The sequence below is a fragment of the Mesoplodon bidens genome (genome assembly GCF_964165515.1).
Source record: "Mesoplodon bidens genome assembly, chromosome: 15".
NCBI lineage: Eukaryota > Metazoa > Chordata > Mammalia > Artiodactyla > Ziphiidae > Mesoplodon > Mesoplodon bidens.
In genome coordinates this window covers 1,518,194-1,539,485 of record NC_138171.1, presented here as the reverse complement: position 1 = coordinate 1,539,485, position 21,292 = coordinate 1,518,194, and the positions used below count along the sequence as shown (strand labels likewise).

Below are 21,292 nucleotides of genomic sequence, written 5' to 3'. Positions count from 1 at the left end.
TCCTGGGGTGAAGAAGAGCGTGCCCAAATCTGGCAACCCCTGAGCTGCCAAGGCTTGTGAGAAACGGGAACAGCCCACACCAGCCTCAGGGCTCCTGTTCGTCTCGCTTTTGCTCGGGCCTCAGGATCACGGTGGGCCTGCCTTCCTCTCTGCAGGGCCCCCACTTGGCTCTTGGGGGGCGGTGCCGGGTGAGAGTCCGGCCTTTGCCAGTGCTGGTTCACGTGGATGGCCCACTCAGTACAGTTAAAGTTTGGGGAGAGGGCCCTGGGGGCGGCGTTCCAGCCTAGCAGGCATGGCCCTAGAGTCTATTCTGCCCACGGCAGGGCCCCGGAGTGGGAACCGGGGCCGTGGTGGGCCCTGTCTGACCCCTGGCACAGGCGTGTTCACCCTCTCGGGGGGTCTTCCTGGGCCTTGGGCAGCCTGGGTCCCTCTCAGGACCCTGGGGAGGAGTATGGGACTCACCCGCCCCGCTGACAGGACTAGGACGGCCCCTTCTCCAAAGGAGCCCTTCAACGTGGGATTCTCCCTCTCCACACCCTGGTCGAGGACCAAGGGGAGAAAAGAGCCTCTTTCTTGCTTGCTAAAAGGTGTATGTGTGTAACTCACCAGTCCCAGGATAATTTTAACTCAGAGGCTGGCCAAAAAAATGCCACTGGGTTTCTTTTTTTCCCCTGACTGGCTCGGCAGGGAGGCTCGGGGCAGCGCAGAAGCCCCCGCCCACCCAGGTGGGCCCAGCTGAATGGGGGGCTTGTGTGAGGGCCAGTGGGGCGGGAACTGGCATCCAGCCCACCAGCAGCCCCGCCCGCCGAGCCGAGCTCAGGCCGCTGCCACCCCGCCGGCTCCGCTCAGAGCGTGCGTGCAGCCATGGCCGGAGCCCCCGCCCTGGCCCTGCTCCTGCTCGGGCAGCTGCTGGCCGCCACCGTGACCGTGACCGAGGCGCAGGTGAGCGCGGGACCCCGGTGCACTGGGTTCGCCTTGGAAGGCAGCCGGGGTGGGGGTCCGTGGCTCTGAGGTCGGCGTTGAGCAGCACAGCCAGGGAGTAAGCTCCCCGCCTCGCCCCCGGGGTCAGTGAGGGAGCCGGGAAGCCCAGGGCCCCTGGCGACGGCGGGCACAGTCTTGTCGCCCCATAGCTTCCTCGCCGTCTCCCGGCTAGCCTGCACGGACGCCGGGACACCTCGGAGATGCGCGCAGGGGCTGCCCCTCCTCACCAGGCAGGGTCCGGTGCCAGCGCTGTGTCTCCACCAGAGAGACACAATGTGGCCTTTGTTCCTGGCGGGGCTCAGGCCCGACGCAGCCCCTCCTGCCCAGGCAAGGTGGCAGGGGATACTGCCAAGGCCCGAGGGTCTGAGGGGAGCCGGGGTGCGGGCCCCTGGACAGGCCCTAGCTCTCCTCCAGACTGGCAGGAGGGGATGCTCTGTCGGGCTGACCCCAGGGCCAACCAGGGGGACCCCCACCCCTGCCAGCGGGGGAGAGTGGGGATGCAGCTGCCTGATGACATTTCTCCATTTCAGAAAGTGGGACCTCGAGGCCCCCCCGGCCCCCGAGGACCACCTGGGAAGCCAGGCAAGGACGGCATTGATGTGAGTGTGTGGGCGGGGATGGCCGCGGAGCTTCTGCAGGGTTCTCGCTCCCTCCCCAACCTCCCTGAGCCCCAGGCCTGATGGAGAGAAAGCTCACTGCACCGCCCAGGGCTGGGGCGATGAGCCGGCACCCCTGTGGGATGTGCAACGGGACAAAGACGCTCCTTGTTCCTTCTTGGGGCAGACCCCCCGGGGATTGCCTCCCCAGGACAGGCGGGGGTGGCTCCGTGGTGCTCTTTGGGCTGGAGGTGTGGGCACTGGGTGTGTGTCCCTGGGTCCCCAGAGGGGCCTGCTGTCCTCTTTTTCTGGGGGTAAAGACTGTCCCCCTGGGTGGGTCTCGTTGGCGGCTACTAGAGGCTGGAGCCAGCCTTGGACGGGGCTGGGGGCTGGCTCTGCCCCAGAAGTGGCCTCCTCCAAGGGCGCCCCCCGCCTAAGCGTGGCCTAAGCCGTATGGGAGGCAGATGAGACCCTGAAGCCTGCCCCCAGGACCCGGCGGGCTGAGAGCCCCTGACTCAGCCACATCCATGGAAGTCAGGGCCCTCCTGGCCTCTCCTCACCGGTATTGTTCCCCGGGTAGAACCTGCCTCCTTCTGAGTCCCCAGGGCCCTGCCTGGCCCTCGATGGTCCTGAGTCTCCCTCCTGCCACCCCACCCGCAGGGCCGTCGCTCAGTGTGGCTGTATTGGGCCCTGGACCCAGGTGGCCTCCCCTCCTGGTGGGGCTGGGCACTTGGTGCCCCAGGGCTCCCCAGTTCGTTCCCTCGGGGGACGTTTCCACTTAAAGCCTGGCCTGAAAGCCTCAGGTTAAAGATTTCAGAGCCAGTGGCCGTCAGGGTGGAGAGGGTGCCAGGGTGCCTTCCCGGTCCTCTGTGTGTCTGGAGGCTGCCACCTCCAACCAGGTTTCTGGAGTTTCTCAGGCAGGCGGAGGGGTGGGGCTTCATGACGCCTCCCACCGTTTCTGGGGTGTCCCTGTGCCCTCAAAGTGGGCTCAAATCCCCAGTCTGTCCAGCTCACCCCTCTCCCCACCACCTGCCCCTGCACCTGGCCCTAGAGGGGAGGTGCCTACAGGTGTGGATGATGGGGTGAAGGGTTCCATCCTGCCTCCTGGGGCCTCCTCTGGGGCCCAGCTCTCCTCCCCTGGGCGGAGCTTCCAGAGGACACTTGGTCACGTGTGGGCATCTCCCTCTCTGCAGGGAGAAGTTGGTCCTCCAGGGCTGCCTGGGCCCTTGGTGAGTGTCCTGGCTGTGGTGGGGGTGGGCGGGGAGGAGGCCTCCTTCTAGTCTGGAGGGGACGGGTGGGCCTAGAGCAGTGGGGTCATTGACACCCCTTCCCACCATGCTGGGCCCTGGGTTGCCAAAGGGCGGCCTTGGAGCGGGGGCAGAGCGGGAAGAGGTGGGAGGGGAGTGGGTGGGCCTCAGTGAGTCTCCACGCAGGGTCTGGCTTTGAAGCTTGCCTGGGCAAGTGCCCCGGCAGGTCAGGGAAGAGGTCCATACAGACCTGCACATCCAGCCTGTCAGAGGTCCCACAAGTGAGCCGTCCTGGAGCTGTTCAGGCCCTGGAATTGAGGGTTCTGGGCTCATGGAGGGGCCCACAGAGGGGCCCACTGGCCCTTAGCTGGGGAGGCCAAAGCGTCTGGGTGAGTGTCCTACAGATGGGACCGAAGAAGGGTAGAGGGGCAGCGGGAGGGGGAAGCCCTCCTGGGGCCAGCAAGGGGTGGGCGGGGCGGCAGCGAGGGCTGGGGCTCCGGTGGAGAGGGGCCCATCTAGGGCTGCTAGGTTGTGCCCCGCTGGAGGACACTTTTCTCCTCGGTGAAGCCAAGGCTCCGGCTGGAGCTCCCCTCACGCCTCTGCCCTTTCCCTCCACAGGGACCGAAAGGGGCCCCAGGGAAGCCAGGGAAACCAGGAGAGGCCGGGATGCCGGGACTGCCTGGTGTGGATGTGAGTGTGCCGGCTCCTCCTTCTCCTCCCACGAGCCCCCCACTCCCCTCCCAGCCTGGAGGGGTTCCATCCCAGCGCCCAGGAGTCAGATTTCATTGCTGTTTTCCAACTGGGCCAGCTCAAGCAGGAAAGCCGGGCCCAAGAGTGTCTCCGGATGTCCCCCAGCAGGGTCCCTTGGCCTTCATCCCACACCCGTTAGTGTCTGGCCCTGTGTGCCAGACGCCAGCGCCAGCGCACAGGAGAGGTGGAAGTCCCGCCAGCTCTGGCTTCTCTGGGAACAAAGGCCCGTTATCCAGACCCCTCCGAGCCCCAGGGTGCCTGCGTCAGGGGCTCCTCAGGAGCTTAAGGCCTGGCCCCAGGCCCGGGGGCTTTGCACGCACGGGAGGGGACGTCAGAGGGGTACTCTCCTGCCCGTTGGGCTTGCCCACTCCAGTAGGTGCTCCAGCCGCTGGGGCTTCCCACCAGGTGGGCGGTGGGTGGGGCCAGAGGGGAAGGTGCCCGACCTGAGGGTCTTTCTGACCTCTCTTGACTGGCTTCAGTTAGGGCGGGGCCCATGCCTGCTTCTTCCCCCTGAGAGGGCACGTCCTTCCCACGTGACCCCTCCAGCCCTCCTTCCACCTCCCTCCCCAGGGTCTGACCGGGCAGGATGGACCCCCTGGACCCAAGGGCGCCCCTGGAGAACGGGTAAGGCAGGCACGGCGTCCAGTGGCTTCAGCTCAGGGGCGAGGTCCCAGCCAGGGCAGCCAGACTGAGCACCACCTGGCCACAGGGTGTGGGTTCTGAGGGCAGCTGCTGTGACCGCACTGGCTGGGCCCCGCCCCTGCCGTGGGGTGGAAGGGGGCTGGAGGGCATGAGGACACAGGGTGATGAGTGCCCCCCCCCGCCCCCTCTGGTCAGAGCTGTCCCAGCCCTCAGACCCTGCTGGGGGCGCTGGTACGGTTGGGGCGTGACCAGCCCCACATGCCCTCCTCCTCCTCTGGTGAGCCGCTGCCCCTCTGTGCCCACCCCAGGGGCCCACGGCCACCCAGCCTGTCCCCCGAGGCTGACCACTGTTCACTAAAGCCCCCTTTCTGACCAACCAACTCCTCTTGTGGCTCCAGGTGCAAAGCTGAGACCAACAACTCCCTCTCCGTCCCCGCTTCGAGAAGTGACTGTCCCCCAGCCCTGGGGTGCAGAGGGCAGGGGGGCTGTGATGGGGAGGGAACCAGGACGCAGCCCTGCCTTTGGGACCTGGGCTGTGGGCGTGTTCTGAGTGGGAAACAAGGAGGAGAGTGGCTGCCTGCAGCCAGCAGGGCCTCTGATGTTCCCAAGGACGTTGGGGGAGTGCGGGAAAGTGGGGGAAGGGAGGAGGGGGAACTAGCTCCAGGCTTTCTGCAGAGAGCCTGGGGCACAGGAGGGGACCTCATCCTTGGCATGCAAGGCAGCAAGAGGACCAGGAGGGCGCTGGGCGGACAGGCAGGCCACCAGCTGCTGGAGGTTTGAGGCTCCCTACTGTGGACCAAGGAGGCCAGAGGGCTTCCTGGAGGAGCCAGGCATCAGGCTAGTCTGTGTGGCTCAGGTCACACCTGGCATGTGCCTTCCTGGTGGCCCGTCCTGCCTGCAGTAGTGCTGCCAGGAAGGGACCTTTTCTGGCTTTTCCTCAGCAGGACTGTTGGTAAAGGACCAGTCCCAGGCCCCCGGGACATCAGAGGTCCCCCCGACCCACTGTCGGTCTCCTATAAAACAAGAACCCCCTCCTCAGGGGAGATGGACTTGGGAGGGAAGGGAACAGGTTTGCAAACACAGGCGACGGTGCCTGGGCCCAGCCCACCCCTGCCGCCCCCTTTCCTTCCGCAGGGCAGCCTGGGACCCCCAGGGCCGCCTGGGCTGGGGGTGAGTGCCGTCTTCTCCTCCCGGTGGGCGTTGGAGGGGCCCCCGGACGCCACGTCTGCTCCCCTCTGCGGCGTCTCCTGGGGGCTGGTCCCCGGGCTGGGGTCCTAGGTGCTATCTGGGCTGTGCCCCTCATCCCCAGCAACTCACCTGACCAGCTCAGGGGGATGGGGTGGGTGGTGGGCAACCTCCTCCCGTCTCCGGCAAGCTCTGACCCCATGCTTGGCATTGCAGGGCAAAGGCCTCCCTGGATCCCCCGTGAGTACCGATAACGCTCGTGCCGCCCCCCACCCCCGAGCATGCCCGCCACACCCCGAGCCAACATGGCCACCAGGTCCCAAACCAGGGCTGGGGGTGGGGGGGCTTCTGGTGGGGGAACAGCGAGCTGACCCCTCACCCAGAGTCCCCATGCTTTAAGAGAGGGCAGGCTGGTCCTGTATAGGGATATGGGAGCCCGGTCTGGACTCCCCTGGGGATCCTCAGAGCTCCTTGGGTGCAGATCCCCATCTCTCACTTCTTACCTCCCCCAGGGAGAGGCCGGGGTGAGCGGCGTCCCAGGCGGAATTGGCCTCCGGGGCCCCCCGGTGAGTGGCTGCCAGGACTCCCCAAATGCAGCCATGGGGGGGCCTCCCCGCTTTCCTCCCCTTTTCCCTCCCCCTTCACCGCCTCCCTGTGCCCCTCCTCTCCCTCCCCCTCGCCCTCTTTCTTGGTGGGCCTTTGTGGCTGATGCCCAGGACAGGGCAGCGCAGACCTCAGGACGCACAGGGCTGGGGCGGGCCAGCTGGGCAGCACTGGGAGTGCCCCCACAGGGGCATCTTTGGAGGGGAGGCTTCTCTCTGGAAGTCGCTGGGCCCCTCACCTCAGGTGGGGGCTGGCCCTGCTCCATCTAAGCCATAATCCCCCCACAGGGACCCTCTGGACTTCCAGGCCTCCCTGGCCCCCCGGGACCTCCCGGCCCCGCTGTGAGTACTGGGCGGGGTTCTAGAGCCTCTCAGGAGGAGTCCCAGGCATGATGACTGCTTGGTGGGCTTGCCTCCCCTGTCCCCAGGGTGCCCGTCCTCAGGCCCCCCATGCCCCCAGCCCCAGCACCCATGTCCACGTGGAGAGTCCTGGCCACACCGCAGACATGGGCCAAGTCCAGGCTGGAGCCGTGTGTGTCAGCTGACCCAGGGCTAGTGAGGCTCAGGCCTGGTAGCCACCCCGCCCCAAGGGCAGTTGGTTTCTGTCATTGTCACGTGCCCTGCAGGGGGGGACCAGCAGTACCTGGCACTGGCCACGGAGGGGATGAAGGGCCCCTGAGTCCCCTGGAGGCCTTGGGGGGGGGGGCACGTCAAAGCTGGCGTCTTTCTGTTCCAGGGTCGCCCAGGGGTCCTCCCCGAAGGCACTACTGACCTTCAGGTAGGCACGTGCAGCCTTTGTGAAGCCCTTTGTCGGGGTGCCTGTCTTGGTAGGAGGGGCCTGTCTGGAGAGCACAGGAAGGCAGGGACAGGGGCCCCTAGGGACGGGTTCAGTGCCAGCGGCACCAGCTCTGGGTACGTCCCCCCCGGGCTGCCCCTCCCCGCCCTCACCGGTCTACCCTGGCATGCGCAGCAGCACGAATTGAAGTTAATTTAAGCAAAATCACGTGTGGGCCCATCCTGCCCCTCGGCACAGGCAGGCTCCAGGTGCCGTCAGCGGCGAGCTTGGCTGCCCTGGGGGCGCAGACAGAAGGCTTCCCGACCACAAAAGCTTCCAGACCAGAGAGTCTGGGACCCACTTTTGGTTGTTGAGCTTTGTCTCTCTTGTCAGAAGAAAAACAGTGACTTTGGAGGCCTGGGGTTCGTGGGCTTCGCTTGCACAGCTGTTTGTGGGCCAGGCCAGCACCCGGCCTCCTCGGAGGAGCGGCTGGAAGTTATTAAAGGGGAGCCTGGCCCAGCCCGCTTGCCCACTGGGACCCCTGCTGCCCTTGTCTCCCCCACCCGTGTCCTGCTTGACGGTTGGTGCTCTGAGGGAGGGTTTGGGGGTCTTCTGGAAAGAGGAGGACAGCTGGGGGAGGTGAACGTCACTGGCTCTGTGCCAGAGCAGCCGTGGAATGATCCAGACACCCCCAGGCCGCCCCTGGGTTCGCCGAGCCCCCAGGTGTGGAGCATCCGGCCTGTGCCCGAGGACCACGTGTCCCTCCCTGAGGCACCTCTGGCACCGAGGGGACCCCCGAGCAGAGCTGGCTGCAGAGCCGGCGCGTGATAAAGGCCCCTTTGTGAAGCCAGCAGCCACCGGGCTGAATAGCTGCTTTGAACCTGTGCTGGGGCTGAGACATCGGAGCCGGCTATGAGGGGCCGGCGGCCATGCTCTGGCTCTGCAGCCCCGCACCGCGCCCCATGGTGGCCCTGAATGAGGCCCTGTCTGGGCTCCCCAGGAGGCCCCCGTGCGGCCCGAGCTCCCCCTCACCTACCCCAAATGGTCCACCTCCGGGCCCCTGGGTTCTGACCTCAGCGCTGCCCCTGTTTTACTGGGAGGGGTCTGACCATTCTCTTTCCCAACAGTGCCCGGCCATCTGCCCGCCAGGCCCCCCGGGGCCCCCAGGAATGCCAGGGTTCAAGGTGAGCGACCACTGAGGGTTGACTCAGACCCCAGCTCACCTTCACACCCCAAGGGGGTGGCGGGGCCCCCATGTGGGCGGAGGTCCGGGGGGAGGTGGGCGTCCAGAAGGCCTGCCCTGGTTGCAGGATTGTTGCGGGAAGCAAGGGCGCTGGTCCCTGCCCTGCTGGGGGACCTTTTGCTCTGTCCCTGTGCCCCTCCACCCCGGTGACCCGCTGGGGGCTGGAGGGGCACTGAGAGAGGGCGTGAGGGAAGGCTGGCCTCAGGCCCCCAGACCCCTTCCCTGGCCCAGCCCTTCTCCTCCCAACCGGGCCTCTGTTTCCCCAGCTGGGCTGGTGGGCCAGGCAGGCCTTAACTGGCTCAGGGCTGCTTGTGGGGTCTGCTACTGTCCACCCGCCGCTGTCTTTCAGGGACCCACCGGCTACAAAGGGGAGCAAGGAGAAGTCGGCAAGGATGGCGAGAAGGTGAAGGCGGCTGGCGGCTGGCGGCTGGGTGGCGCCCCGGGGGGTGGCGGGGAGGCACAGGCGCCTGGGGGCGTGGGGGCTGGGACTCTGGCAGGGCTGCGGGTGTGTGAGGACGTGCTGGCTGCATCTCGGTGCCCTCTGATGGAGCAGCTTCTGTGCACGCCTCCCCTCGGGGCCTGGCTCTTAGAGCCGGGTGATTTGGGGCAGGGCCTCTGGACGGAGCCCCCAACACCTGGCCTCACACGGAAGCTCCCTGAGCTTGGGCAGGCCCGCTGCGGGCTGGAGAAGGTGGGCCTCAGCCCGAAGTGGTCCCCAGTAGTCCCTGCCACCCTCCCCCATGGCCACTGCCCTGGAGGGCATCTGTGCATCCTCATCCACAGGCTGCGGGTGAGGCTGGGTTCCCTCTAGCGCGGTGCGAGCCGCCAGACTGCCATGTGAGCAGCAGAGGGGCTGGCCGCCGCCAGGAGGAGGTGTCTGGGGAGGGCGGGGGAGGACACGGTGCGACCCTTCTGGGCCTTGGGGGCTCAGCTGTGAAGTGGGGCGACGCCCCGCACGGCAAGGGCTCTGGAGGGGGAGTGGGGCAGTGGGCTCGGAGAGGTGCGGGGAGAGCTCGGGGCTGACGCCACCCACCTCTCCTGCAGGGTGACCCCGGCCCCCCTGGGCCCCCTGGCATCCCAGGCACCGTTGGGCTGCAGGTGAGTAAGGGGAGGTGTTGGACAGGTGAGGATGTGGGGTGGGGACAGTCCACCAACTCCCAGGACAGGAACCGGGTGCGGGTCCTGAGGCAGGGTTTTGGGGAATACGCCAGAGCCCTTCAGCGGCTCCCGGGAGGTGTGCGGTCCGGGGGCTGCCGGCCCAGGCCCTGCAGCTCCAGCTCTCTCTCTGCAGGGTCCACGGGGCCTACGAGGATTTCCAGGGCCACTCGGACCCCCCGGGGACCGGGTAAGTCCACCAGCCCCCCGCCACCTGACCCTTGAGGGGCTGTGGGCCAGCCCGAGGTCAAGAGGTGGCTGGGGGGGCCACCTCCAGACGTTAGATGGGCCCCTTGAGCACGGGTCCTCGCCAGTGGCCACAGGTGGCCTGTGTGACCGCGGCCCTCTGGGCCTCCACTCACTGGATGGTTCCCAAAACCGGGGCCTGTGAAGGCTTTCGTGGCTTAGGCCCAAAGGGAATGGGAGAGGCAAACAGGGGACAGCAGGGGGGGCCCTGGCAAATGTGGGAAGGGGAGGGGCTTGGGGACCACTGGGGGGCTGATGGGGGAAGGGCCTGCTGGGGGGCTTGGGTGGGGGGCTCCCGGCAGGCCTCTCCAGATGGAGCCGGGTGCTCTGGGGGATGCTGCCCCGGCTTCAGAGGAGAGGCTCAGGTGCCCCTTCTCCTCCACAGGGTCCCATCGGATTCCGAGGGCCCCCCGGGATCCCAGGAGCCCCTGGGAAAGTGGTACGTGTGTCTGGGGGTGGGGGGTGGTCCCGTGCAGGCCCAGGCTCTCTTCTCTCTTGCTCACTCAGACGCCTCCCCCAGCCCCACTGGGCTGCCTATCCCATGGGCACACCTGGGGGGAATCACATGTGGCACACCTGGGCAGGTACCAGTGGGCACACCTGGGGGGAGGGGGCAAATCCAGAGTCAGCCTGTCCTTCGTGGGAGATCTGCGTTCTCTCTCTTTCCAGACATGAAGTGAGGTGTGGTGAGTGTCCCTCTGGCCTCTGTGACCCTCAGCATTGTCATCCTGCTCTCCCACCTTCTTGAGTTAACTCTCTCCCTGTCCCCCCTTGTCATTGCAGGGTGACAGAGGCGAGAGGGGCCCAGAGGGGTTGCGCGGCCCCAAGGGCGACCTCGTAAGTGAGAGAGCCTGTGTTCTCTGGGTCCTTCCTTGGGAGAACCTGATCCACAGGGCGGGGTGGGGGGGTGCGGGGAATGGACGGTAAGTCCAGGGAGGCGAGGGGCAGCTGCCCTCTCCTGCGCGTGGGGGGGAAGCCGCTGGACAGTGCCAAGCTGGGCCTGGGGGTCCCAGCCCTCCACCTGCCCAGGCGGCTCCCCCAGGAGTCCCCCGGCCTTGTTGCCCCCGTGGCTCCTTGAACCTCTCCGGAGCAGCAGGGCAGGGTCCGGAGGACCACACTTCTGAGTGCGAATCCTGGCCACTAACATCCGTCAAGAGGCCCTGGGCAGTGGGGCCTGATCTTGGGCCAAGGATGCCCAGCTGTGAGATGCAGCAACAGAGAAAACAACTCTCAGGTTAAGCAGAGCATAAGTGAAGCCGAGAGATAATAAGCATCTCACGAAATGAAGTGACCGTCTCTGAACCAATCTTGTCTTCCCCTGGCCTGAGCCTAGCGGCTGGAGGTCCAGGAGGTGGCCATGTGATGCCGCAGCATCCACAGGATCCTAAGATAGCTCCCGGGGTGACGGGCCTTTTCCCCTGGGGGTCGGGCCTGGCCTACACAGCTGTCCCCTGGCCCCAGCTCAATACCCGGAGTCTAGAAAGTGGTGTGCACTGCAGGTCTAAGGCTCCCGGGCCTACCTCCCCACCACCCCCCGCCCCGGACCTAGTGAGGTATCTGGGAGGAGCAGTCCCGGCGGGCCTAACTGCGGTCTCTTGTGTGTCTTTCAGGGCAGGCCTGGTCCTAAAGGCGTCCCTGGCATGTCCGGGCTGGTCGGAGAGCCGGTGAGTGCCCGTGGATGCCAGCATAGGGGCGGAGGGGGTTCTGCCGGCCCCTCGCTCCCTGCCTTTTGCACCTGCTTCCCCGGGAGAGTCATGCTCCTCCCGTGGCCCTGGGCTGTACGTGGGCCAGCTGCGCAGGCCACTGGCCCTCCCTTGTGTCGCTCTGCTGTCGCCTTCTGCAAAGGCCTAATTGTGGGTGAAGGGCCTGCACACTTGCATTTTGCCGGAGGCCACGGAATCTTTTGCCATCTAGACCACACAGAGGTAGAGGGTCTCGGGCTGAGCTCATCTGCATTCCAGGGGCACGTGAGGGTGGGTGGGGGACTGGGTGGCACAGGTGGGGGGCATTCTGAGGGTCCTGAGCACTGGCCCTCCACACCTGTGCCCCCTCATCCCTGCTATGTGCCCATGCTCAGCCCAGACCCCCACTTCCTCCTGGTCCCCACCCCATCCTGGCCCTAGAGGATGGGCCCCTGGGAGGCCACCTGGGGTAGCACAGCCTGGCAGTGGGAGGCTGAAGGAGGGGAGGGAGGGACCCCAGCTGCTCTCCTGCCACCTTCCCAGCACATGGCTGTGTCTGAGATTCCAAAATTAGTCAAGCCTGTGGGATTCGGCAGTCCTGAGCCCAAATCCTGGTTCCCAAGCCTCAGTTTCCCCGTCCGTAAAGTGGGCACAGCAGAACTTCCCTGGGGCGCGTGAAGAGTCTGGGCAGACGCGGGACGCGGGGGGCAGTCTGTGGTCTGGGTGCATCCTCACCGCCCTCATCTGCGTGATCGGAGGGCAGCACAGGTTCCTACCTGCCCCCCGAGCCCAGGAGGGCAGACCTAGTGCCGGGGGCTGCGGAAGGGAGGGGCCTGGTGGGCGTGACCGGGAGGATGACCAGGCTGATTGCCCACTGGGCCTCACACCATCCGCCGTCCTCAGGGCATGCCGGGCAAGGATGGCCGGGACGGTGTGCTGGGACTTGATGGCGAGAAGGTTGGTACTGGCTGGCGGTCTGCAGGGGAGGAGGGTCTGCAGGGAGTTCAGCCTCCAGGGCCTCAGCACCCCACGTCCCCCCCAAACTCCCACAGGGAGAAGCTGGTCGCAATGGTGCCCCAGGAGAGAAGGGTCCCAATGGGCTGCCGGTGAGTGCAGGGGGCTCCTGCTGTGGCCCCAGGGACAATGCCAGTGGTCATCTCCCGTGGGTTCCTGAGTGGGGCACCTGCAGGGGGCTGTGCATCACGGCCGGGGGGGCTGCAGGAGCCCCTCCCCCTTGGGGGGACGCTCTGCCCCTGGTCTTGTGTGCTGACCTCTGACCTCTGACCTGCAGGGTCTCCCTGGACGAGCAGGGTCCAAGGGTGAGAAGGGAGGACTGGTATGTGGCTTCTTTCTTCTGGGGAGGGGAGGGGGGAGAGGGGGGAGGGAGGGGCAAGGAAGTGGGGAAGGGGGAAGGGGGTAGGCTGCAGCCTGGATCCTGGGCAGAGGGATGTGGGCGGAGCTCACGGAGGGCTCACCCCTCCCCTGCAGGGCAGAGCTGGAGAGCTGGGCGAAGCTGGCCCCTCAGGAGAGCCCGGTGTCCCCGTGAGTATCTGCAGCCCTCACCCCCAACCCGAGTGTGCGCGGACCCCGCTGACACCCCCTGTCCCCCTCCCCGAGTGTAGGGAGACGCTGGTGTGGCCGGGGAGCGAGGCGAGGCTGGCCACAGGGGCTCAGCGGTGAGTCGGGGGAATGAAGTCTGGGGTGGGGGTGGGCATGGAGCCACAGCCGAGTGGCCCCCTTTTCTGTGTGGGCCGCGGTGGCGTTCTGGATGCATGAATGGGCTGAGCCTGTGAAAGCTGGGACATGGTGGTAGCCAGGCTCGAGCTGTCCTGTCCTTGAGACCTCTGTGCTGAGGAAGCAAAGTCCCAGCACCCAGCCGGCCGAGGGAGCACCCCACCTTGGGCCTGGGAGGTGTGGTGGAAGCACCCCGCCTCTCAGCCCCACCATAGACCAAGATAAGGAAGACATCGGCATCGGTGCCCCGCGCCAAGTCCAACTGACACACGGGGCCTGAGGGCATGCCCGACCTCTGCGACCCCCAGCTGCCCCCCCAGGATCCCTCCCACCTCTTTCCCCAGTAACTGGGCCAGATGGCTGGGGGCCAGCTCCTGTGTCTGCCCAGCCCCGGCGGGGGAGGCGGAGCTGCACTCACACTCTGCCTGTCTTTCAGGGGGCTCTGGGCCCGCAAGGCCCCCCCGGAGCCCCTGGTGTCCGCGGTTTCCAGGTGGGTGAGGTCTGCGCCCAGGGAGCCCAGGTGGGCCAGCTGGGCTGGGGAGGGGCCCACTGGGCTCCATGTGGGTGCTGACGTGCTGCGTCCTTGTCTGTAGGGCCAGAAGGGCAGCATGGGAGACCCCGGCCTGCCCGGCCCCCAAGGCCTCCGAGGCGGCGGGGGCGACCGGGTAAGTGGCTGTCCTAGCAAGGGTGTCCCGCTCCTGCACCCCACCCACAGTCCCACGGGACACACAGCGGCGCCACGTCAGCGGCCCCCAGAGGCACCTCACACCGTGGGTGCGCAGTAGTCGGGCACTGTGGGTGTCCCTATTGTCCCATGATCTTTGGGGCACAGAGAGCCCCAGTCTGGGTGACCGGGGGCCCCGGGAGGAGGCTGTGAGCTGTGTCTGGGCTCCGGCCTGGCCACGCTACCCCAGGTCCCAGGGGAACCTCAGGTGCCTTCCTTGGCCGTCCGCCCGCCTGCTGGCAGTGACAGGACCCAGGAGCTGCCATCCCTGGCGCCCCTTCATTCCGGGCCTGGCGGGCCACAGAAACCACGGCCTGCAGCTGGGACAGTGGGCCCTTCCTCAGCCTTCAGGCCAGAAATGCCAGGGGTCAGGGGCATGCCAAGGGCACCAGGGCCTCCAAGAGGTAGAGAGAGAGGCCCTGGACACTGCGCCCGTCCCCGTGGGGGCCAGGGGCCGGTTACTGTACCCCCCACTCCCCGGTCACCCTCACCTGCACTTTGAGGTCACAGGGAAGTTTCACTCTCTGGACCCCTTGGGCGGGTTCTTCCTCACGCTGCTATCTGAGCAGATGGACAGTTTTTATTTTAACATTTTAGGGGTGATTCTGGCAGTTCCCAGACATACCCCTAATCCCGCAGTCCCCTGGAAAGATGATCAATACAAACTTCGGGCTCTGACTCGGCAGCTCACATCGGGAAAATGCCGCACGATCCAAACTTTTTCCGGTGATGCCGAGCCCAGAGGCCTTGCTGTCCGGCAGCAGGGCCTGTGAAACAATCGCGCACCCCATGTGGGGCGAGGCTACGAGCCCCTAAAAAGATGAGGGCTCTACGGGAGGATCCCGGCACACTTAGGGGCCAGGATGCCAAACGTCCGGGAAGGAGGCTGTTTCCACAGCAGCCCGGGTGCCCCCAGCTCGTCCTGGCGCCACAGCGGGTGCGGGTCGCCCAGGGATCCCTGTCGTTTCTTTAACGCTGAGCCTTTCTCTGCCTAGGGCCCAGGAGGAGCTGCAGGCCCAAAGGGCGACCAGGTGAGCGACCGGCGGTCAGGTCAGCTGTGGGCTGCCCGCTGTCTTCAGGGCTAGGGGGCATCCTTCTCATCTCTCTCATCTCCCTCCCTCTCCCGCCGCCGCCCCCCCCCCCCCCCCGCCACAGGCTGACAACTCTGGGCACCCAGCCAGACCCGGGACCAGTTGGCTCCTGGGTACAACGGGGGCCGCCTGTGGCCTGGGCGGCTCCTCTGGGACCCTCAGAGTGGGGCGTGTTCCCTGCTGGCCATCTGGGTTCCAGGAGCAGATTAGAAAAGTGTTTGTTCTCCAGGCAGCACCTTCTCTCTGGAGGGCCCAGGGGCAAGGGGGGGCGGGGCGCAGCTCTGCTTCTGACCCCCCGGGAGCACCAGGAGGACCTAGAAGAGTCTAAACCCACCTGAGGCTCTGCTTACTGTCTGCTTGGTGCCTCGGCCTGGGTCTGGGTGTCAGGCACCGGCTCCCACCAAGGTTGGAGGATGGCAGCGTGGACAGTTCTTCAACTTTGAGCTGTGTCGTTTCAGGGCATCGCGGGCGCCGATGGCCTTCCTGGGGATAAAGGAGAACTGGTGAGTATGACTAAGTCGGCCTCACTTTTGACAACAGAACTCGCCGCGTTCGGGTGGGGGGCTGGGGCAGGGCAGCCTCTGCAGGTCCAGGCTGGGGTGGGCCAAGCTGAGGACCGAGGCGCAGCTGAGGTCCTGGCTGCTGACCGGCCCCTAAGGCAGAAGGTGGCCCCAGGCCCAGCTCTGGGGTTTTCTACCCCCTCCCGTGCTCCATCTGCGGCTCCAGCATGAATTAGCCAGAGTTGAGACTGAGCTACAGAAAACCCTGCTTCCACAGAGCTAAAACTCAGGTTGAGTTTAGAATAAAACCCTGATGGAGTTCATCGACAGAGTCACACCTCAGGGGGGTGAATGAAACGGAACAGTCAGGGGGTTTGGGGATAAAGATCTTCGTGGCTCCCACATGGTGAGGGTCTCCAGTTCTGTGACTGAGCCCTTCTCTGAGTCTAGAGGAGATGGAAACGGCTCAGCCCCAGGGACCCTCATCTCCAGCACAACCTTGTAGCCCAGAGCCAGTTTTTCCCAGCTTGAGCTGAGATGATCTCAGTCGTGTGCGCAAGTGTTGTTCATCTTGGTGACTTCCTAGATGACCTTGACACATGGGACCCTGGGAGCAGCCCCCCGACCTGCTCCACCCCCGCCTGCGTGGCGGGCAGTGCCCCTCACACTGGGCTCTCAGCGACTTACCACTCAGGCTGTCTGAGCTGAAAAGCCTGGCCCCTCCACCTCCCTCTGGCTTCGAGGGGGGCCACCAGCTGTGGCCTGAGCAGAGGGCGGCGGCGTGGATGGATGAGTGGTCCTGGGCCGTCTGCTGTCTGGTTGGGGCCCAGTCCCTGTCCACGTCCTGCCAGGCAGCTTCCTGAGGTCACAGCTGGAGAAGGGGGAGCCTTAGACACAGAGACCCTCAGCTCCGCCAAATGTGTAACAATAAAGACGCAAGAGGGAGGAGATATGGGGACATATGTATATATATATAACTGATTCACTTTGTTATAAAGCAGAAACTAACACACCATTGTAAAGCAATTATACTCCAAAAAAGACGTTAAAAAAGATAAAAAATAAAGAACGGGAACAAAGTAAACATGGATGAGAAAAAGGACTATGCAGCTAAAACACTCTAGGGAAAATAAGTTTAAAAACATCAGTAGCTATAATACAATCTCAGCAATATAAAACGAACCCTAGAATAAAAAGGAGTAACCACTGTGGCTATTGTGATGCCATCAAATAGCAGCTTCGTGGATGACTTTTCTCTTCCGTCCCCAACTAATAACCGGCTACACTGGATCCTGGGGAAATAATTCCCACCAACTAGCAACACGCAAGTAACTAAAATGCACAACTTTCCTTCTGCTCTTTTGCAGGGTCCCAGTGGCCCTGTTGGACCCAAAGGAGAGGTGAGTGCCTGGCAGAGGCTGGCTCCTCGGGGCCCCCGGGCCAGCCCCGGGGCCCTGACGGCCGTGCAGATCTCAGAGGCCTGCCCTGGTCAGAAGTCAGGAAACTGCGGGCCCTCCTTCTCCCGAGGGAGAAGCCCATGCCCTGACCCACCCCTTCCTGCTGTTTCCCTCTAGTCCGGCAGTCGAGGGGAGCTGGGTCCCAAGGGCATCCAGGGCCCCAACGGCACCAGCGGCATAGACGGCGTCCCGGGCCACCCTGGCCCCATGGGCCTCCAGGGCGTGCGAGGCGTGCCTGGCATCACTGGGAAACCCGGAGTCCCGGTACGTGTCTCCTTTCTGGAGCCAGTGCTCATTGGTGTCGGGCTTTTCCTGGATCTAGATCAAGTCTATTCTAGATGATCAAGGTTCCTTTGCCGAGTGTGATGGTGGGGGTGCCTCAAGGAGATGCCAACATGCCCCCGATACGATGACGGGCTTTGGGGTGAATTTCAGGGCAAAGAGGCCAGCGAGCAGCGCATCAGAGAGCTGTGTGTGGGGATGGTCAGCGGTGAGCGCCCTCTGTCCTGTCCCATCCCGCCCACGGCTCCGCCCCTGGAGCTGCAGCCCCTCCCACCCCCAGCCCCATCCTCGCCTTCACCCCATCCCCACGCAGCCTCCCCCTCCACCACCTTCCAGCCAAGCCAGGTTCCGGGCTGGCCTACCGCCCGCGGTCCTCGGGGTCTGCGCTAGAGGGGGCCCCCCCGCGGGGTTGGCCGCGGTGCCTGGCGCACCGGGGATGTTCTAAACGTCTGCTCAGGGAAGTGGTCCCAAGGGTCAAAGAATCGTGCCCTTTCAGCTCTGAGAGACCAAGCGGGCATCTTTTGGCCTCTCCAATCCATGAGCTCTTTAAGGAGCTCCTCTCTAGGGCTGTGATTCACTCTTGGGGTCACCGAGGACTGGGACAGCACCTATCACGTACCCAAAGCAGTTAAAGCCCTTTTCAATCAATGAGCAAACTTCCTTTGAAAGGCAGTAGATTCGCACTTTATGGAACACACTTCTGACGAACAGATGTCTGATCTTTGTTTTCCAAAAGAGCAAATCGCACAGCTAGCCGCGCACCTGAGGAAGCCCTTAGCACCGGGGTCCATCGGTCGGCCGGGTCCCGCCGGCCCCCCCGGCCCCCCGGGGCCCCCAGGCTCCATCGGTCACCCTGGGGCTCGAGGGCCCCCTGGATACCGCGGCCCCACCGGAGAGCTGGGAGACCCCGGACCCAGAGGTGAGTACAGTCCACCCACCACGCGGCCACACGCCAGAGCCCCAGCCAGTACCCCAGCCGTGAAATCTGCCCCCACCACGCAGAGAGGCGCCCCTGGGGGGACAGGGCGGGGGAAGAGACCCAGAGGGGAAATGGGCCCAAAGCCACCTGGCCTTCAGCCAGGGTCCTTCCGGCCTTGCCGATCCATGTCTGACACACACGTCCTGAGCTGCCTGGGGGGACCCCTCCCCTCCCCTCCCCTCTCCTCCCTCTGGGTCCACGGGCTCATCTAGAAAAGCCCTGGAAGGTTGAGCCATTGCTAGAAGCCGCCTCGGGTAGAGCCCTTCATGCTTTCAGGCCCAGCTCGGTTAAACCCACGGGTGTGACAACGTTTTTCAAAATGTGATGGTTTTCTCAAGTACCGTTAGAATAACATCTGGGGGAGGAGGGTTGAGAAGAATGTGAGGAATGAACGCACAGGAGCCCCATCTGTACGGAACAGCACTTCCCTTCATGGAAACTGGCACGTGTGACCACTTCTGTGGCAAAAGGCAAAAATTATAAACCAAAACTCCATCTTAGGGACTGCAAGGAACTAGGGACGAGCTGAAACGAGGCGAGAATCTTGGTCCCACGCGGGGCTGCGATCGTGGGGACGCTTGGTGCCCAGAGAGGGAGCCGTTGGCCACTAACCTTTTCCAACAAGGCCTTTACCACGTAGTTCATTTTAAATTCTAACCACGGCCGCCGGCCTGCCCCCAGGCAGCTAGCCCCACGGCCCCCATTCAGGATTTAAAGTTCGTGATTGCAATGTGTTCCTAACTTACTGACCAAATAATTTTCTGTTTCTGAAAAACAGCTTAAGAAAAAAGTTTCCAAGGGAAACTTACTTCTGTGAGCTCCTTTTGTCCTCTGTGAGGTTAAGTTAAAATACCTCAGCAGATGAAAATGCTTCCAGGATTAGAGGTATCATTTCATTACTGTTAAGACGCCGGGAGATTGAATAGTTTCAACACTACACAGCAAACGTGTCAAATGCACCTTCTCACACCGTCCCAAGTTTACCATCAGACATCTCCCTGTTGTCTTGGAGACGTGTGTGAGTTCTGACCGTCCCTGGTCCGTCTGTGCCAGTACAGTCTGCGGGACGGATGGTTGTCCTCAAAGAAAGACCAAACAAGGTTTTCTCCAAATAGGGATCTGAATGCCTTTAAGACATTTGAAAATAAAATTCAAAAATAGCATTGATCACTTTATGGGTTCTCAGAAAAACTGCACAGCAGAATTCAGGGGAGGCCGCCACACGGTGCAGGGTCAGCTGTTCCCTGGGCCACCTGCCTCGGGGTGGGGATGAGCGAAGGTTATTGTTTGAATTAAATGAGAATACATACTGTAGGTCTTCAGGCAGAAGCCACTGTCACGGCTGGGCTTCCATCTTCCCCCGGGGACACAGCAGATCAGGGACCTGCTCTGGAGGCCAGGAAAGCCCAGGCCCCACGGGAGGCCCCGACTGCCTGGCCCTGGGGCCCTTGATCCTTTGTAGAAGGTGTGTTACCCTCTGCGATGGGAAAAGTGACAAACACCAGCGGAAAGGAAACTGGTGTCACTGCTTTTACCATCAGGCAGGACAGACCGCGCCCAACAAGGCTGCTTGCCTCACTGAGCGTCACTACGTTGACAAGAGGCTCAATTTTCCAAGAACATCACTCGGGATAAGCTGTCTGCAGCCAGCATCACACACAGCGCAGGCCGACAAGCGGGCCCTCATAGCAGGGCCTCAGCTCACCTCCCAGAGACCAAAACCAGCTGGAGGTGGAGGAGGAGTGGAGAACGCAGTTCAGGGGACGTTTTAAAACACCTTAGATAATTTGTCAAAAATCATGTTGAACATAGGAATACAGGGCAAACACTCAGCTGTTTAACAGGCATAAATACTGTGAACAAACTAGAAGTCCAAAAACGCAGCTCTGAGGCTGGCGAGTCACGTGGGTGGGTTCATTCTGTCAAATCCATCCAGCCCGACCGACACTTTGCCGTGTGTCCTCTTCTAAATGTGTTTTGATTCAGTAAAAAGCTTAGGAAGCAGGCACCCTACTTGTAAAAAGGCAGGATCACACACTCACCCGCAGCAGAAGTCTGTCTTTGATCCTGAATCAGGGCTTCTAAGCAAATGCGTTATGTCACTTGCCCCTGACAGGAAACCAGGGGGACAGAGGAGACAAAGGCCCAGCCGGCGAGGGCCTGGACGGGCCTGACGGAGACCAAGGGCTCCAAGGTATGAGGCCGCTGTCACTAACGCTACACAGGCACCTCTGGGTGACGGGCACGTCTCATCCTCTTCTGAGGGAACAGCTTTTCTCCCGACAACGCACCCTTAGATGCCAGGTTAGGGACTGTTTTAACGACCCTTTAATCAGATCACCCTGTGTCTGTTTTAGTTCAGGAGTTTCAGTTAAATTCTATTCAACTAAAGCCATCGAGTATCTATTCCAGTTAAATTCTAACAGAATTTTCTCTTAAGTGACCCACATGTACCCTGCATGTTGACACTTTTCATGTTGAATATAAACACTGTGCCGAGAGGGAGGAGGGCAGGCCCAGCCGCGGTCCATCCCGAGCCTTCTCGGGGGCTGTCCCGGGGCCACCGCATCTGCACACACGTCCCGGGAGCAAACACGCACCTGTCGGCCCAGCTGCTCGCTCACTCCGTCCCTCCCCGCGCCCCCAGCTCCTGGCTTCTCCTCTGCCGTCCACCTGCCCAGGTGCCCACCACCTGGGGGCGGGGGGCTCTCTGCCTCACGCCTGGTCCATCCCCATGGTTACCATCCCCATGGTTACCATCCCCATGGTTACCACCATCATCGTCAGCATCCCCCTCGCTCACCCCAGACCCATTCCTCACATGGCACCAGCTGACCCTTCTCAAGTCCGAGCTGCCCTGCTTAGGACAGAACCCAGACTCCCGCGCCCTGGCCTCTGCCCTCGCTGTTCTCCGGCCTGAGCGCGCCTCCCCTGGGCCCCTCCCAGAGTTAAGAAACGAGCTACAGAAACACAAGACTTGGGTTGGCTGAACGGACACACCACTGATGTCCTCTCTCTGTGTCTCCACTCACCTTCCTGGTGTGTCTCAAGGACCACAAGGCGTGTCCGGTGTTAGCAAAGACGGCCGCGACGGGGCCCACGGAGAGCCTGGGCTCCCTGGCGATCCTGGCCTTCCCGGTGCTGTTGGCGCTCAGGGGACCCCCGGCATTTGCGACACCTCCGCCTGCCAAGGAGCCGTGATGGCAGGGGGCGGGGAAAAATCAGGTCCCAGGAGCTCCTAAAACACAACTTCAGGAAGCGAGTGAGAAAGTGATGCCGACTGAAGCAGCCAGCTGTGCGAGGACCCCACGGGGACCAGCAGCGTCCTGGCATCAATGGTTGGACACCGCCGTGCCGTCCAGCGAGGCCTGCCCCTCCTTGTCCTCAGTGGCGGCGGCTGGACACTTGGTCCCCGAGAGCA

At 63.6% G+C, this 21,292-nt stretch overlaps 1 protein-coding gene across 1 annotated transcript; it reads left to right on the top strand.

The window, feature by feature from the left end:
* Nucleotides 1–849: 849 nt before the first annotated feature.
* On the top strand, nucleotides 850–21,177 carry COL9A3 (collagen type IX alpha 3 chain). Its single transcript, XM_081256852.1, has 32 exons — nucleotides 850–942; nucleotides 1,512–1,580; nucleotides 2,771–2,806; nucleotides 3,443–3,514; nucleotides 4,145–4,198; nucleotides 5,351–5,386; nucleotides 5,618–5,641; nucleotides 5,914–5,967; nucleotides 6,292–6,345; nucleotides 6,740–6,781; nucleotides 7,906–7,962; nucleotides 8,371–8,424; nucleotides 9,066–9,119; nucleotides 9,313–9,366; nucleotides 9,808–9,861; nucleotides 10,206–10,259; nucleotides 11,033–11,086; nucleotides 12,008–12,061; nucleotides 12,157–12,210; nucleotides 12,396–12,440; nucleotides 12,593–12,646; nucleotides 12,727–12,780; nucleotides 13,275–13,328; nucleotides 13,432–13,503; nucleotides 14,558–14,593; nucleotides 15,112–15,156; nucleotides 16,521–16,553; nucleotides 16,728–16,874; nucleotides 17,046–17,100; nucleotides 17,629–17,811; nucleotides 19,988–20,065; nucleotides 20,923–21,177. The coding sequence occupies exons 1-32, from the start codon at nucleotides 865–867 to the stop codon at nucleotides 21,111–21,113; spliced, it is 2,055 nt and encodes a 684-aa protein (XP_081112978.1). The 5' UTR covers nucleotides 850–864; the 3' UTR covers nucleotides 21,114–21,177.
* Nucleotides 21,178–21,292: the final 115 nt, after the last annotated feature.

Excerpts from the sequence above, each read along its gene's own strand:
- COL9A3 (XM_081256852.1), top strand. The coding sequence starts at position 865 with ATGGCCGGAGCCCCCGCCCTGGCCCTGCTCCTGCTCGGGCAGCTGCTG. Across the intron at positions 5,387-5,617 it reads CAGGGCCGCCTGGGCTGGGG|GGCAAAGGCCTCCCTGGATC; the intron begins GTGAGTGCCGTC and ends TTGGCATTGCAG. Across the intron at positions 9,367-9,807 it reads TCGGACCCCCCGGGGACCGG|GGTCCCATCGGATTCCGAGG; the intron begins GTAAGTCCACCA and ends TCTCCTCCACAG.